The sequence below is a fragment of the Pan troglodytes genome, chromosome 17, assembly GCF_028858775.2.
Source record: "Pan troglodytes isolate AG18354 chromosome 17, NHGRI_mPanTro3-v2.0_pri, whole genome shotgun sequence".
Lineage (NCBI taxonomy): Eukaryota > Metazoa > Chordata > Mammalia > Primates > Hominidae > Pan > Pan troglodytes.
The window spans coordinates 17,290,399-17,306,093 of record NC_072415.2 but is presented as its reverse complement, the minus strand read 5'-3'; the positions used below and the strand labels follow the sequence as shown (position 1 = coordinate 17,306,093).

General features: G+C 45.2%; 1 protein-coding gene and 1 long non-coding RNA gene across 15 annotated transcripts in view; one reads left to right on the top strand and one right to left on the bottom strand.

Moving 5' to 3' along the window:
* The window catches only part of LDLRAD4 (low density lipoprotein receptor class A domain containing 4), a 436,354-nt gene that overhangs the window by 382,461 nt on the left and 38,198 nt on the right, over positions 1-15,695 (top strand). The window contains exon 1 of one of the 14 annotated variants that reach the window (XM_009433606.5): positions 10,543-13,244. The exons of 12 other annotated variants lie outside the window; for them this stretch is intronic. Coding sequence is in view for 1 of the 2 variants with exons in the window: in XM_009433604.5 (XP_009431879.1) it covers positions 13,884-13,953 (70 nt within the window). In the remaining variant the exon portion in view is untranslated. Of the gene's footprint in view, positions 1-10,542; positions 13,954-15,695 lie in introns of those variants that run through there. One more of the 14 variants, XM_009433604.5, reaches the window with a different exon arrangement.
* On the bottom strand, positions 725-12,236 carry LOC134808582 (uncharacterized). Its single transcript, XR_010151852.1, has 4 exons — positions 12,107-12,236; positions 10,910-11,002; positions 10,275-10,403; positions 725-2,392 (listed from the first exon to the last, which is right to left on the bottom strand). It is a non-coding gene; the product is annotated as an uncharacterized LOC134808582 (long non-coding RNA).

Here is a 15,695-nt window from a genome sequence, read left to right as displayed (position 1 = left end):
TCTCTGAGTTGATGCTCCACAGCTGGAGTGGGGACATTAGCTCACTTCTCTGAGTGAGCCCTCCTCAACTTTATGGGCAGGATGGGCAGGACACTGGGTAGAGGTAGTAGCCGCTGGTCTTTTTAGCTTGCCTCTCCTTACATGGAATTTCCACCCTGTGAATGAACTGGGCTAAAAGCAGTTGGGACCATGCTATCATTAGCCTGCCATTCCTCGGATAGATCTTCTGCCCTAAGAGTGGGGGTGAGGAAGGGGTAGAACAAGGAAGACCAAGTGGTAATAGGAAGCCTATGGCCTCTTGACTGCATTCACCTGTAATTTAACCTCTGCAACAGGGACGTGCTGATGCTTGCCTTTCACAGGAGATGCCATAGGCTTTGTTGGGAAGTGGGGAGAGAGGAAACTCTTGTTTTTTTGCCACACCCACTCAGTGTAGATCTTCTCTGTGCTGAACTGGGGAAGGGAGAGGGAAGGAGTGGGTTGTGGCTCAAGTGCCACAGACTGTCACTGTTCTTACAATGGAAGTAAGAGATTTAATAGATTTTCTTGAAACAAGATATTTATTAATCTGCTGAAATTCCCTTGGACAATTTTCAGAGACTCAAAATGGTTACTCTTTTACATAATTTCAGCAATTATGGTTGTTTTCCTGGCAAGTGAGTCTGTGGAACTTCTCAGCTCGCTATTCTTTGAGTTTCCAATTTTTTTTTTTTTTTTTTGAGACAGAGTGTTGCTCAGTCACCCAGGATGGAGTGTAGTGGCGTGATCTCGGCTCACTGCAAGCTCCACCTCCTGGGTTCACGCCATTTTCCTGCCTCAGCCTCCTGAGTGGCTGGGACTGCAGGCGCCCGCCACCACACCCGGCTAATTTTTTTGTATTTTTAGTGGAGATGGGGTTTCACCCTGTTAGCCAGGATGGTCTCGATCTCCTGACCTCGTGATCCACCTGTCTTGGCCTCCCATAGTGCTGGGATTACAGGCGTGAGCCACCGCACCCGGCCATGAGTCTCCTATATTATATTTTAACTGTGTTAAAGTTTCAAACACAATATATATGTGGATAAATCATGTTTTTCTTACTAATTGATTGAAACTAAATTATACAGCAAACATTTCTTTTAAATGAGCAAAAGAAAGAAAATTATCTTTATATTCTATAAATAACATTAAAGATTGTTTTGGATTTTATTATGTATCTTTTAAAAATAGAGACAGGGTCTCAATATATTAACCAGTCTGGTCTCAAACTCCTGAGCAACTGAAGCAATCCTCTTGCCTTAGCCTCCCAGGTAGCTGAAACTATAGGCACATACCACTATACCTGTAATTTTATTATACAATTTTTAATAATATGCTTGCCTCAAATGTTTTATTTAAAATCTCTAGCATATCAGGCCTGTGATTTTTTGGATATTGTTACTTAGAGGTTAAATTTTTTAAAAAATGAATTAATTGAAGTCCAGTTTAAAATCAATATTAAATAAATAATAGAACATGTGTAGTGCAGGTATTTTAAGAATCCTTAGGGTGGGACTTGAAGGACTTGGACTGAAGTGTGCAAGACATTGATTTGGTCCTAGCAATGAAATGAGACATGCGAGGACTGCACAGCTGTGTGACTCAAGATGTCACTTTCAGCTAGCAGGAGAGGTGGCACTAGACCCTGGGTCTCCTGACCAGCATCCAACCACATCAAGAGTCACTAAAGCCAAAATGTTCCAGGCATAATGACAGCAGACAGAATCTGTAGCCTAAGACCTCCAGGGCATTCAGCTGGAGTCTGATCAAGGTTCACCATTTGCTGTTTTGTCTGTTTGAGCTAAAAATCACCAAGAAGACCATGTGTGACCAAATTGCCACCCTGCAGCCAACCTTGGCCAGGATTTCTGCCTCTCAGAGGATGAATGGTGATAGACTGGTTTGGAAAATTTTTCTGTAAGGTATATTATAGGAAACAAAATTGTAAAGGTATTTGCAGTATTACCATTTCTAAGCTTGTAAATTTTTTAAAAACTACTTTTATTTGTATAACCAAAATTAGATGGGTTTCTGCCAGAGTAGCATTCCTTCTATGAGGACTCTACATTTTTATTATTAACACTCTATTTTACTGTATTTGCTTTCCTGCTGTGGGTATTTACTATGTTGAGAATAACAGACTTAATTAAGGTCATTTTTAATCAAAACAAGACCATGTTTCTCCTTATCTGCATAAAAGGCACTATCAGGCCTTTAGGGAGGATGGGCACCTGTTCTCCTAACCCTTTGGCTTCTGTCCATTTCATGGTGGCAAGATGTCATCATAAAGTCCAGTCGATCCATCTCCATTATCTCTGGTTAACCAGAGGCCTCACATTCACAGCTAAGTTTGTCATGTTTCCATTTGTCAGCCCTGTAGAAATATTTTAAACGCAGAAATCTGATGTTACAATGCATTTAACAATGATCATTTATCCAAAATCTATGAGGAATGTAAACAAATCAATGAGAATAAAACAAATAACCCCACTAAAAACTGGGCAAAGGACATGAACAAACACTTCTCAAAAGAAGACTTACAAGTGACCAACAAACATAGGAAAAAATGCTCAACATCACTAACCATAAGAGAAATGCAAATCAAAACCACAGTGACCACCTCACAGCAGTCAAAACAGCTATTATTAAAAAGACAAAAAATAACAGATATTGACGAGGCTGCAGAGAAAAGGGAACACTTCCGGGCATGGTGGCGGGCGCCTGTAGTCCCAGCTACTCGGGAGGCTGAGGCAGGAGAATGGCGTGAACCCGGGAGGCGGAGCTTGCAGTGAGCCAAGATTGCGCCACGGCACTCCAGCCTGGGCGACAGAGTGAGACTCTGTCTGAAAAAAAAAAAAAAAGAAAAAAAAAAGGAAAAGAAAAGGGAACACTTACACACTCTTGGTGGAAATGCAAGTTAGTTCAGCCACTATAGAATGCAGTTTGGAGATTTCTCAAAGAACTGAAAATAGAACTACCATTCCACCCAGCAATCCCACTACTGGATATATGCCCAAAGGAAAATAAATCAGTCTACCAAAAAGACACTTGCACCTGTATATTTATTGTAGCACTTGTTCACAATAGCAAAGACATGGAATCAACCTAGATGTCCATCCGTAGTGGATGAAGAAAATGTGGTACATATGCACCATGAAGTACTACACAGCTGTGAAAAAGAATGAAACCATGTCCTTTGCAGAAACATGGATGCAGCCGGAGGCCATTATTCTAAGTGAATTAATGCAGAAACAGAAAAAGTAAATGTAAGTATTTTCTCACTTATACATGGAAGCTAAGCACTGGATACTCATGGACATAGAAATGGGAACAATAGAAACTGGGGACTCCAAAAGGAAGGAAGGAGAGAGGTGGGAAAGGGCCGAAAAACTTCCTATCGGGTATTATGCTCACTGTCTTGGAGACAAGATCAATAGAAGCACAAGCCCCAGCAGCATGCAGTATAACCTTGTATCAAACCTGCACATGTACCCCCGAACCTGATACTAAAAGTAAAAAAGAACTTGATCGTATCAGACAGTTTAGTAGGGGTTAGAATTTCAACCCAGGATATCTGACTGCAAATCCACATCCTTCCCAAAGCAGTATATTGGTTGCTTTGGGAATCATCATTGGTGGTGGGATGGGGGGAATTTTATCAGACATCATTCTTAAACCATGGCATTTAATTTTTTTTTTTTTTTTGAGATGGAGTCTCACTCTGTCACCCAGGCTGGAGTGGAGTGGCACAATCTCAGCTCATTGCAACCTCCGCCTCCCGGGTTCAAGCAATTTCTAACTAATTTTTGTATTTTTAGTAGAGTCTGGGTTTCAACATATTGGCCAGGCTGGTCTCGAACTTCTGACCTTAAGTGATCTGCCCACCTTGGCCTCCCAAAGTGTTAAGATTACAGGTGTGAGCCACTGTGCCCGGCCTAATTTTTTATTTAAAAAATAAAAAGAAGAAAAACTAGAAATTAAAAGACAAATAAAAATTTGTCATTTCAGTACTTTTTCAAGTCACAAATAAGTAAGATATTGAACTAAGCAATCCCTCCAGGCACATCATGGCTTTCAGCATTGGAACAGGTTCCAAGGAATCCTATTGGAGAGGACATTTAATGGGAGGACATCGCCATATGTTTTCAGTCAGAAAGAAAAGAAAGGCTATGGACATAACAAATTTAACACAGTGAAAAAGAAAAGTGTTGAGGGAGCTTTTATTCTAGAAAACTCTGATTTTTATAAATATTTAAGTTTTTAAAGTACCTTTTTATACTCTATTACAGAAGCAGAAACTTCATCTTTTTAGGGCCCAAGATAAGGAAAAGGATAAAAGACAATAACCTTAAATTTCCAGAACACAGGTTTACTTTAACATAAAGGAAAATTGCCTGGTGGTACAGTTTGTTTCTAGGACCATCTTCCCTGAGGAGTGAAGAAGTTCTTTCCTGATGGTCCACTTAAATGGTCTCTATGCACTTCCAGAGCTTCCTAGCGCCCTGGTCTCAGAGAAGTAAAATTCATTCCTCGAGCCTTTTAAATGGGACTTGTTGATCAGGAGCCTTCTGAAGGGTGGTCCTCGGATCGGCCACATTTAGAGTTGGACTGATGCAGTGGTGAGGAACAGGCTCTGGAGCCAGTCTTCCTAGTTCAGGTCCTGGCATTGCCACTTACTGCTGTGTGACTTTGGGCAAATTACTTAACCTTTCTGTGCCTCTATTCTCTCACCTGTGAGATTGGGATAATAACTAGAATTCATCTCATGATAGTTGTAATTATTAAATGGCCTACTTGAATGAGTTAGAGTGCCCTGGAGCACTGCCTGGCCCACAGGAAGCGCCATCTCAGTGTTAGTTGTTGTCAGTATTTAGGTTAGGCACCCCTCCTGTGTGCTCCTGCAGCACATCCGTCACTGGTGCCTTCACCCACTCCACGCTGAGCACGCTGCTGGGTGCCACTCCAAGTTTCACAGGCCTCACGACCCCGCTAGCTCTGGCTAGAGATGTGAAGTAGGGACAGCAGGGACAAGGGCGGTTCCTGGCTCTCTTTGTCTCCTGCAGTGCATCGTGGTGGCCGGCACATAGTAAGTGCTTAGCATTTGCTGCCTGCAGCCCTGGAGCTGACATCAAAGAGAATCAACCTCAGGCTGGAATTTTCTAAAACACTCGAGCACTGGAGAGCCATGAATTCTTGTCTTCACAGCATCTGTGTGTCAGGCTAGTCTTAAATGCTGAAGATGAAAACGGAGTATAGTTATATAGGTCTGATGTCAAGGTTGACTTTGGACTAGCTTGGATTTTTGGGCCATACTTTCTCTGATATATGGCTTAGTATATGCTCCAGTATAAAACTAAAACCCTGGAATGTGCCTTGACTTTATCACAACTTTTGAAGAAATGAATGATTTGGCCAAGCTAAAGGTCTTGGAGCCACCTGGACACATCCTGCAGTTTATAAGCAAGACAGAGAGGAGCTACAGAGATGACAGTATGTGCCGCTTAGGACGGGTGCAGGCCTGCTGCCCTAACAGCTATGGGAATAACGGCCCCAGGGGTGCGGTCACTTGGCAACAACCTGGACCATCGTGAGCACCACCTATGTGTGCCATATACTGCGTGTGTGCAAGAATGCGTGACGTTTGCCTGGATTAAGGAGCTAATGAAACTGGGGTTTCAGTCTCTCAAGGGGCAGTTACAATTTTTATGGGGTTAAAAACTGAGAACTAGAATAGCAGTATCTTAACTCCTGAGTTAATAAACATCTCGAGCCTCATTTTCTGTGGTGTACCCAGAAATAAGATGAATTATGAAAGTTATTCAGCCTTCCATTTTGGGGATGAAAGTGAAAATTGTGATATATTTAAAAAGCAAAATAAAATATTTTCCTGAGTAACCACATCAAGCATTTTAAACAGTAAAATATCCAGTGTGTTTTTCTATAGGAAAAACATGTTTCACCTGATATATGCAGATTTCTATCCCCCTTCAACACCCTCCCACCCAGAAGATGTACTGGCAGTTTTCTGAAGGCACTCTCAGTATGCCTTGTTGATAAGGAAACATTTGGGGGCGTGCCAGCAGCCACCAGGCAGGCAGGACACATGTGGCAGGAGTAGGTGCTGCTTCCAGAATGCTCAAGGGCCAGGACTCTCTTCCTGGCATCTGGCTCTCTCAAGGAACAGGAAGGCCGAGGTGGGGACAGAGAGAAAGCGGGGCCAGGCTCATAGGGACGGAGGCTTGGCGTCTTCATCATTCTGTCTTTACAAGAAGTCTGCTCCTGGCACTTGAGTTTGTCCAGAGCGCAGAATTAGAGTGTTCTCTTAACATATGGTGTCCAGAAATCCTGAAAGACTTCTTGAGTTTTTAAGAAGGATGCCAAATATTCTAGAAATAGTGTCTCAACACTAGAGCCTCTGTTTTAATGAGACAGGGTCTCATTCTGTTGTGCAAGCTGGGGTGCATTGGCACAATCACAGCTCACTGCACTCTCGACCTCCTGGGCTCAAGTGATCCTCCTGCTTCAGCCTCCGGAGTAACTGGGATGACAGGCCTGTGCCACCACACCTGGCTAATTTTTAAATTTTTTTTGAAGATGTGGTCTCACTGTGTTGCCCAGGCTTGTCTCAAACTCCTGGCCTCAAGCAGTCCTCCTATCTTGGCCTCCCAAAGTGTTGGGGTTACAGGTGTGAGCCACTGTGTCCAGCCCAGAGTCTCTGTTAACATAAGCCAGCTAGCTTTGCCATTCTTGGGGACCTTAACGACACTGTTAACCCCTGCTGGTTCTCCTGAAAGGTGCAGGTAGATCAATCATGACCCATCAGCACAGAGCGGAGGACAGCAGGAAGCACCTGCCATGCCCAGGAGGACAGTGTTACTGCCCTACCTACATGTGCACACAAACTCTGTTTGTGTTGAGGTTGAGTACTGTTCTTTAAAATCATTGTTGAATGACAATTAGCAAAAACAAGAGCCCTCACATGTCCTCGTGGTGGTATGCTGGCACCACGATTTCTCCAAGCCCCCGGCTTGCTCATTTCATCCAGGTGAGAAGTCTGGAGTAGAGCAGGGCTTCTGAAATGGTGACATGCACATCACTCGCCTGGGCATCTGGTTAACATGCAGGCTCCAGTTCCCCAGGTCTGGGCGGGGCTCAAGATCGCATTTCTCATCAGCTCCCGGGGGATGCTGCTGCTGGTGGTCTCTGGACCACACTCTGAGGAGCGAGGGTTGGATGCGTTATTTCATCCTCCTGACCACCCTGTGAAGTAAGTATTCTCAGCCTCATTTTATAGATGAGGAAACGCACCCAGCTCAACCTAACGCAGGTGGCAGGGTTGGAACCCAACGTTGGTTCTAACTGGCCTCTATAAAAACTTTATACTGCCTCCCATTTTCTTCTGGGGCTTGGAAGGGTAGCTGCAATTTCACGCACAAACCCACTTAGGAGGTAGCTTAGCCATTATGAAAATCTATACCACCATAAATGTGGACTCATAAGTAATTCCTTTTTTTCTGCTTAGTAGCATAGATAATGTGTAAGATAAACTCAAATCTGCTAATTCAGGGAGTCTTTTTGCATATTAGGAAGCTATTTTAAAGCTGTTTAATCTGAACTAATTTATTTAATACATTTGTAATCCGCATTATTGGCTTGCTAGCTCCATGGGGTCACACACTTTTATATTTGTTAACATTCCTACCAGACGGCAGGGCTGGTGGGAGCACACGCAGAGCATTTGCGTTTCTACATAAAGTTGTCTCTGTGCTGCGTTTTTCTAAGTTCCAAGGATACACTAGAAGATTATTCCATGTTATAGACTAATGTCCACAAATATCAAACTATTTCCATGTTTTGAGTCTGTGGGAACATAAAGTTTGTGTTCTTTTAAAATCCTCATTCATGACTTTAAGCATAACAAACTGACTTAAAATGTACTGTTTCTAAAGGCCAAATTCCAGGGATTAATTTTTATGTGGAAAATTTCATCTCAGAGCAAAATTTTATAGCATAGTCGTAAACCTCAAAGAATGGGAATTTGTAATGGACAGAGCCATCGATTCTTAACAAGAGCTGCATTAACAGGCAGACGAGACACATAAAATGGCTCCAAGAGCCTCGTGGCAACATGTGGAGATGTAGAATCTTTTACGTGGATTTGCAAGTAAACACATCCTCTTAGTGCCCCCAAAAATCGGGTAATCAGGCTAAAAAAATCAAAGTAAGTCATCATCAGTCCACTGGCATCCTTTGGTTAGTTTCAGTGGTTGCTACATTTGTTGACTGTTGGCTAATTAATTCTGAGCTTGCTACCACTGAGCAAAACAATGAGTGGGTGGCCGGATGGGAGTGTCAGAGTCAGACTATCCCGGCTCCAACTCCTAGCTGGCCTTTCACCAGCAGTTTGCCCTTGGACAAAAGACTCACCCTCTCTGAGCCTCAGTTTCCCCATCTGTAAAGTGGTAACAAGAAAAATGTGCCTCACAGGGTTGGCATGAATATAAGAGATATATAGTGCTTGAAAGTGCTTTGCATATAGCAGTAAACCTTTATGAATGTTTACAAATGCTGACTTTATGCTGCAGAACCATTGAAAAGGTATTTCTAATTCTTTTTTTCTTATTATTTTATTTTACTTTAAGTTCTGGGACACATGTGCTGTATGTGCAGGTTTGTTACATAGGTATACATGTGTCATAGTGGTTTGCTGCACCTCTCAACCCATTATCTAGGTCTTAAGCCCTGTATGCATTAGTTATTTGTCCTATTGCCCTTCCTCCCCTTGCCTCCCCCAGCCCCCAACAGGCCCCACTGTGTGATGTTCCCCTCCTTGTGTCCATGTGTTCTCATTATTCAACTCCCACTTATGAGTGAGAACATGCGGTGTTTGGTTTTCTGTTCCTGTGTTAGTTTGCTGAGGATGATGGTTTCCAGCTTCATCCATGTCTGTGCAAAGGACATGAACTCATTCTTTTTTATGGCTGCATAGTATTCCATGGTGTATATGTGCCACATTTTCTTTACCTGGTCTATCACTGATGGGTGTTCGGGTTCTTTCCAAGTCTTTGCTATTGTAAATAATGTTGCAATAAACATACGTGTGCATGTGTCTTTATAGTAGAATGATTTATAATCCTTTGGGTATATACCCAGTAATGGGACTGCTGGGCCAAATGGTATTTTTGGTTCTAGATCCTTGAGGAATTGCCACACTGTCTTCCACAGTGGTTGAACTAATTTACACTCCCACCAACAGTGTAAAAGAAAAAACAACCCCATCAAAAAGTGGATGAAGAATATGAACAGACACTTCTCAAAAGAAGACATTTATGCAGCCAACAAACATATGAAAAAAAAAAAGCTCATCATCACCCATCATTAGAGAAATGCAAATCAAAACCACAATGAGATACCATCTCACGCCAGTTAGAACGGCGATCACTATTTCTAATTCTTCAAGTGATCTTTATCTGCGAGAATTTCTGTTGTGAGTGAAGCACCCGCGGTGGGGCAGGCTGTGGAGGGGGAGGCAACTGGAGCGGGAGGCAGCGGGGCACACCGAGAAGCCCTGGGGGTGAGAGCTGGGGCTGGGACCTGGGCTGGGTGAGATGCTAACTGGGCTTAGAGATGACAGTTACAGATTCTGGGCGAGCAGAGCCTCCCTTTACCACTCAGAAATTTTTTTCTGAAGCTAATGAGCTCTGAGTAGCCGCTGAGCTACTAACTTACCATACTTGGAGTGGCTGGATGAGAGCTGAAATCTCAGCTGATCACCTCCAATCAAATCCCTGGCCTAGGCTGCCTCTTTTTGGCCATTCAGGACAGCAAGGTTCCAGCCACCTTAGCTTCTCCTATGCAGGTCTCAACTGGTAGCCGATCCTTAAAGCCCGTTTGGTTCCTTAAATAAGCAACTACCTGCAGATGGAACCTAAGACGAGCTCAGCCACACAGAAACGCTCATCTGTAGGACTTCACTGAAGGTCCAGTGCATTTCCTCCTAAGGACTGTAAACGCTCAGGTAAATATTTGTCAGATGGATTAATGAACTGAAGACCTTTATAGAGGAAACCTTGAAGAGATATCGTTAGAATCTCAAGTCCTTGTTGCTACCAACAACTCTTGTGAAAGTCTTTGGTGTCCCTGCCTTGCTCCATTTTCAAGGCCCCTGCTGCACACACAGATGCCTCCTAAGCTCTGAGACGCATTGGTGACTGCACAAAACTCATATTAGACGTGATAGCCATCAGAGTACTTACGTGAAAGATGCGATGTAAAGATGATGAGGGAGGAGAGTGCCGAATGCAGATGTTTTTACACTTTCATATTTGTGTGTTCCACAGACTTCCCTCTCCCATGCCCTTCTGCTATGTGTGCTGCCATTTTCTCTGAATGAAGGGAAAAGAAATATTGGCAGCTCTCAGCTAAAATTCCCAGTGATGGACGTGCTGTCATGCAGCCAGGGTGAGCTGTGTATCAGGGCATGAACCCTGAGTCACGACTTGACCTCGGAACTTCCTTTCTGAAGCACCATCTTCAAGTGGTGCTTAAAAGGAATAAAAACAAAACTCAAGAGCACTATCTAGTACATCCGCCCAGACAGCCCCTCAGAGGGGCTGGGAGAGGCCCTGTGCCTGTGTTTAAGCCACACATCCCAAGACAGACTCTACACCATGTCCCCAGACACCCACAGGAGCGCTCATTATGCGTGTGTGTGTGCGCGTGTGTGTGTGTGTGTGTTAGGTGTGGGCAACGTTTTCAAAGTAAACTTGTATTCATAAAGTCAAAAGTTTTGAAAGTGGTTTTTAAACAGGTTGAACTGTGAGAACATTAAACTGAGTGGGCAAGGGGCTTAATTAAGATTGGCTCCATGGCCGGGCATGGTGGCTCACACCTGTAATCCCAGAACTCTGAGAAGCCGAAGCTGGTGGGTCGCTTGAAGTCGGGAGTTCCAGGACAGCCTGGCCAACATGGTGAAACCCCATCTCTACTAAAAATACAAAAATTACAAAAATTAGCCCGGCATGTTGGCGCACGCCTGTAATCCCAGCTACTCGGAAAGCTGAGGTGGGAGAATCACTTGAACCGGGGAGACAGAGGTTGCAGTAATCAGAAATTTCGCCACTGCACTCTAGCCTGGGCGACACAGCAAGACTGCATCCAAAAAAAGAAAAAAGAAAAGAAAAGATTGGCTCCCATGGCCAAGATGCCCAGTGACAGGGAAGCTAGCCAAACACAGTAAGTGTGTTGAGACACTGGGGAATAGCTGATGGCCGTTAAATGAAAGAAAAAAATGTTGATTTTCTTTTTTTATATATGAAATATTCATTTTACACCATGTTAAACCCCAGAGCGCGCTATTTATAACCATTTCAAAATGCAAATATGTTCATTAGCAAAGGAGAGAAGAACTTTTCCAGTTCCATGAAGTTCACCAAAGCCCAAATTTTTTTTTTTTTTTTTTTTTTTTGAGACGGAGTCTCACTCTGTCGCCCAGGCTGGAGTGAAGTGGCCCTATCTTGGCTCATGGCAACTTCCACCTCCCAGTTTCAAGCAATTCTCCTGCCTCAGCCTCCCGAGTAGCTGGGATCACGGGCGTGTGCCACCACACCTGGCTAATTTTTGTATTTTTAGTAGAGACGGGTTTCGCCATGTTGACCAGGCTGGTCTTGAACTCCTGACCTCAGGTGATCCGCCCACCTCGGCCTCCCAAAGTGCTAGGATTACAGGCTTGAGCCACCGTGCCTGCCCCACAAAGCCCTAATTTTAAGAAACAGACAGGTACAGTGGCCTACAGCGCTCCTCACTAAGGCCCTGGCTTGAGGGCAAGCCTACCATGTGACTGAGCCTGACCAGGAAGTGCTGGCCCAGGTGGCAAGGAGCCGCGGGGCTCCAGGGACAAGGGGCGCTGGTAGCCAGGGAGGGGCGGCTTGAAGTGGCTGCAGCTTCTAATTCTTTCTGAAGCTGCCTCTTTCTGAGGGTGACTCCCTCTTCATTCACCCGGCAGGGTGACTCTGAGAAGTCAGGGAAAGTCTGGCACAGGGAGGGGAGTTCCATTTTTAATTCGGAAATTGCTCAGGAAGAATCATACCATCCGGATTTCCCTCGCGGCTGTATATTAATAAATGGTCACTTTCCTTGCTGAAATTCTCTGGTTTCCTTTTATCCACGTGAAGCTTCTGGAAACTCTTCTGGGTGGTTCTTCTGTTGATTTTCTGCCCCTGCCCCCAAAAATGAGAACATGAGAAAGTGATGTCTTCTAGCCACCTGGAGGACCCTGCGGTGACATCAGGGCCCAGTCCCTGCTGTCATGCCCCAGGTGACGTGCTGGGCTGACAGCAGGGCTGGCCGCTAACGTCACTGTCCTGGCTTCTAACGCTGGTAGTAACCAACAGAGTTTAGTTTTGCTTTGACAACTCCTCCTACAGCCAAAACTATTGTTATGGCCCACATGTCATTCCTATTTACCCTAAATAAGGAAAAACAAAGGCTATTCTGGGCTCCCGGCAGCGCTTGTGGTGGGGGTTATTTGCAGCGTTACCATGGCAGGCTGCCCTTTCCACCACGGCCACCCCGTGATTTTCTCTGAAAACTGCGACAGACTCGCAGCCTGCCCTGAATTTTCTTCACACAGCCTGGGGGCATCCGAATGCACGGGAGATGTTTTACACTCAGATGAAACAAACTGTTTAGACCTCGGGGAAAAGAGACTGTGCTTGAACAAAATGAACCAGGAGAAAGCGCCCTCCTGAGACATGTCTCTGCTTTCATGTTTGAATTGCCTGGGATTCTTTTCTCTAATTTCTGATCCTTATAAACTAAAACTGCCTAGGAACATTGAGCATCCTGACTTTGAAGGAGTCTCTGTGGTGTTTTTGTGCTACCATACATGGGGAATAATGATGTGAGGCAGAGGGAGAGGGAATGAATGGGAGAGCCAAGAGGGAAGAGCGAGCCGGGGGGAAAGGAGCGCGCAGTGTTTCCTGCTGTGGTTAGGACCTCACGCCTTGCCGGTACAGAGCTCGGTGGCAAGAGCCGCTGGGAGCTGCTCCCATCAGTTAGAGGATGTGGAGAGGGAGCACCAGAAGAGGACAGCCCGCAGCCTGGCTCGCAGCCTGAGGGACGCTGTGGGTGCTCCCAGCCGGGCGAGCACGCTCTGGGAGCGGATCTGCAGGGGAGAAGCACGCGAGCCTAACGTGAGCGTCCCGCCTGTCGCGTGTCCTGCCTTGGTAAGCGCTCTCTCCGGTCCTTCCACACTGAAAGCTTCCAGCAGAGATCAAGGGAAGGAGTATCGTGTGAGACTTGCAGATTTCCTCCTTTCTGTCTGGACTGGTTTGATATTTGCCTGTTGAAAAGATTACTGAACGCAGTGTGACAAGATGAGCCGTCTAGCTGCGTTCTGCTTGCCTGTGTGTGTGACACGTCCAGGTGTGAGGCCAAACCTGAGAAGTGCAGACTGCTCACTGGTAGACGTTGCTGTAAACAGCAGTGCCCTGGGTGTACAGCTGGTCTCAGGATCGGAGACCCCGGACTTATTCTCTGCTCGGTGACACGGCCGGCTTCCTGCCGCAGAGCTCCTGGTTTCTGCTGATGGCAGTTGATAATTGGTAGCCACAGTCTGCGGTCGGAGCCACAGCATTTGAGTCTAGCACCTGGGGTGGGCCCTGCTGATACAGTAGAGAGAGAGTGAACGAGGCAGACAGAAACACACCCCCCCCCCTCCACGCTCACACACTCTCCCACACCCCATGCCAGCTATAACTGCAGCTCTGAGCTGCCTGGAGAGGAGATTGCCGGAAGCTGAAGGGGTGCTTTGAACGTGGGGGGGCTGCGTCACAGTTGGACTCCCACTTGCAGAGGACCTGATTATGTCCAGTGACCACCTGAGCAACAGCACACTGAAGGAGGCTCAGTTCAAAGACCTGTTCTTAAAAAAAGGTACATTTCCCAAGAACTGCTATGGATGATGCATGCTCTTTCGGGTTTGCTGTGGTTCTTCTTGGAGTTTGGTCTGAGGACAGAGTTGAGAAGAGGAGAAGCTCTTTCTCAAGAAGTTTCTTTCTACCTAAGAGGGGTCTGTCAACTCAGAACATTTCCGGGTGGGACTCCCTTTAGGAAGATGCATGTCAGGCTTTTTCATCTTCTTTCAAGCCTGGAATTAGTTTGTTCCTGTTGGAGGTGTTATGCATGAGTACACAGTTTGTTGCTTTGGAGTTTTGTTTTTTTCAAATGTCTGTATATGAGGCTGAGACCTCCCCTGGAAATTCTGCTACTTGTTAATAATTCCTTTTTCTTCACCCTCATGAGCTGAAAACTGCATTTTAAAGAAAAGGTATTTCTCAGGATGTGGCTGGTTCATTGAACACTTTCTTAGGTCATCCATGTAGTGACAGGAGCTATTAGGAAGGAGAACTGTGACTCTGAGAGATAGAGAGCCAAAGAAAGTGAGAGACAGACAGACTGGCTGTGGGATGAGAGCCTCAGAAGCCACCACTCTCCCCTGTGGAAATGAAGGTTCCATTCCATGTGCAGCTGTGTTTTTTTTCTGATGCACTTTCCTAAATTAATAATGTGGAGGTGGAGGTGAGGGTGGATTTTAAATGAATCCTATAGGGGGAATTATGGCTTATGTATGTATTTTTTTCCATTTATAGCATGGCAGAGGGATAGACTTTTAAAAGGTTTATAATTGCTCTTACTCCTCTGCTGATTTTTTAGAAAATCCTGTCAGTCATCTTTGATCAGAACATATTTAGGTAAATTTCTTTCTGAAGAGATCATGAAACTCTAGATTCTAAAATGCGTGGTGAGAAGTAATTGTAGTGGATGAAGGCTTGGGCTTTCATAAAGTGAGGAGATGCCACTCCAGCTGGACGGGCTCATGGAGTCTGCATTCGAGGGATTCCCTAGTCCGTCCAGTCATCACGGGCTGCTGCCCGCCTGCCCGTGCCATCCAAGGCACCTGGCCTTGGGCCGGTATCAGGTAGCCGTGCCTGGGTCACACCTGCCCTCCACGTTCATCTCTCCACCTACAGATCATAGGGACCGTTTCCTCATTTTATTGTCATGCAAATGTTGTACATAAATACATGGCTATAAACAGGCAGCTCAGAGTAACCAGGAGGCTCTTTTCTCAGTGACAGATCACACCCTCTTAGAGTAGTAATTTTTGAATAATTGTTGCAAAATATGAAAACCTTTAGCAAAACTCCAGCACCACTGAAATCATCAGGAAGTGTTTGGGAGAATACGTGTCTGTGCTGGATGCTGTTGAAGCAGGTCAGGCCGTTGGGGTCCCTTCGTTCTTAGGGCTTCTCCACCAGCTTCTAAATGGGGAATGCCAACTTTGTGCCAGGCACACACTACCTGCTGAGACACTGTGGATGAACAAGGCGTTGACCCAGGGCTCACTCTGTAGAGGAAGAAGACCAGAGAATGGATACCACCAAGACAGTGATAAGTGCTGCAACAGGGTTCAGAGCTGCACAGGAAGTCCCCAAAGGTAGTGAACCCATCATCGGGGCTTAGGAAAGAGCTTTTAAAGGAAGATAAAGCCAGCAGGTGACGCCAAAAACTGGGTATTTCTGTAGGGTAGCTTTTTTCCCTTTCGTTCTACTTGTTGTACTATACAGTAGAGTAGCCAACCCACCTCCAAGGAAAATAAAATTCAAAATATATAA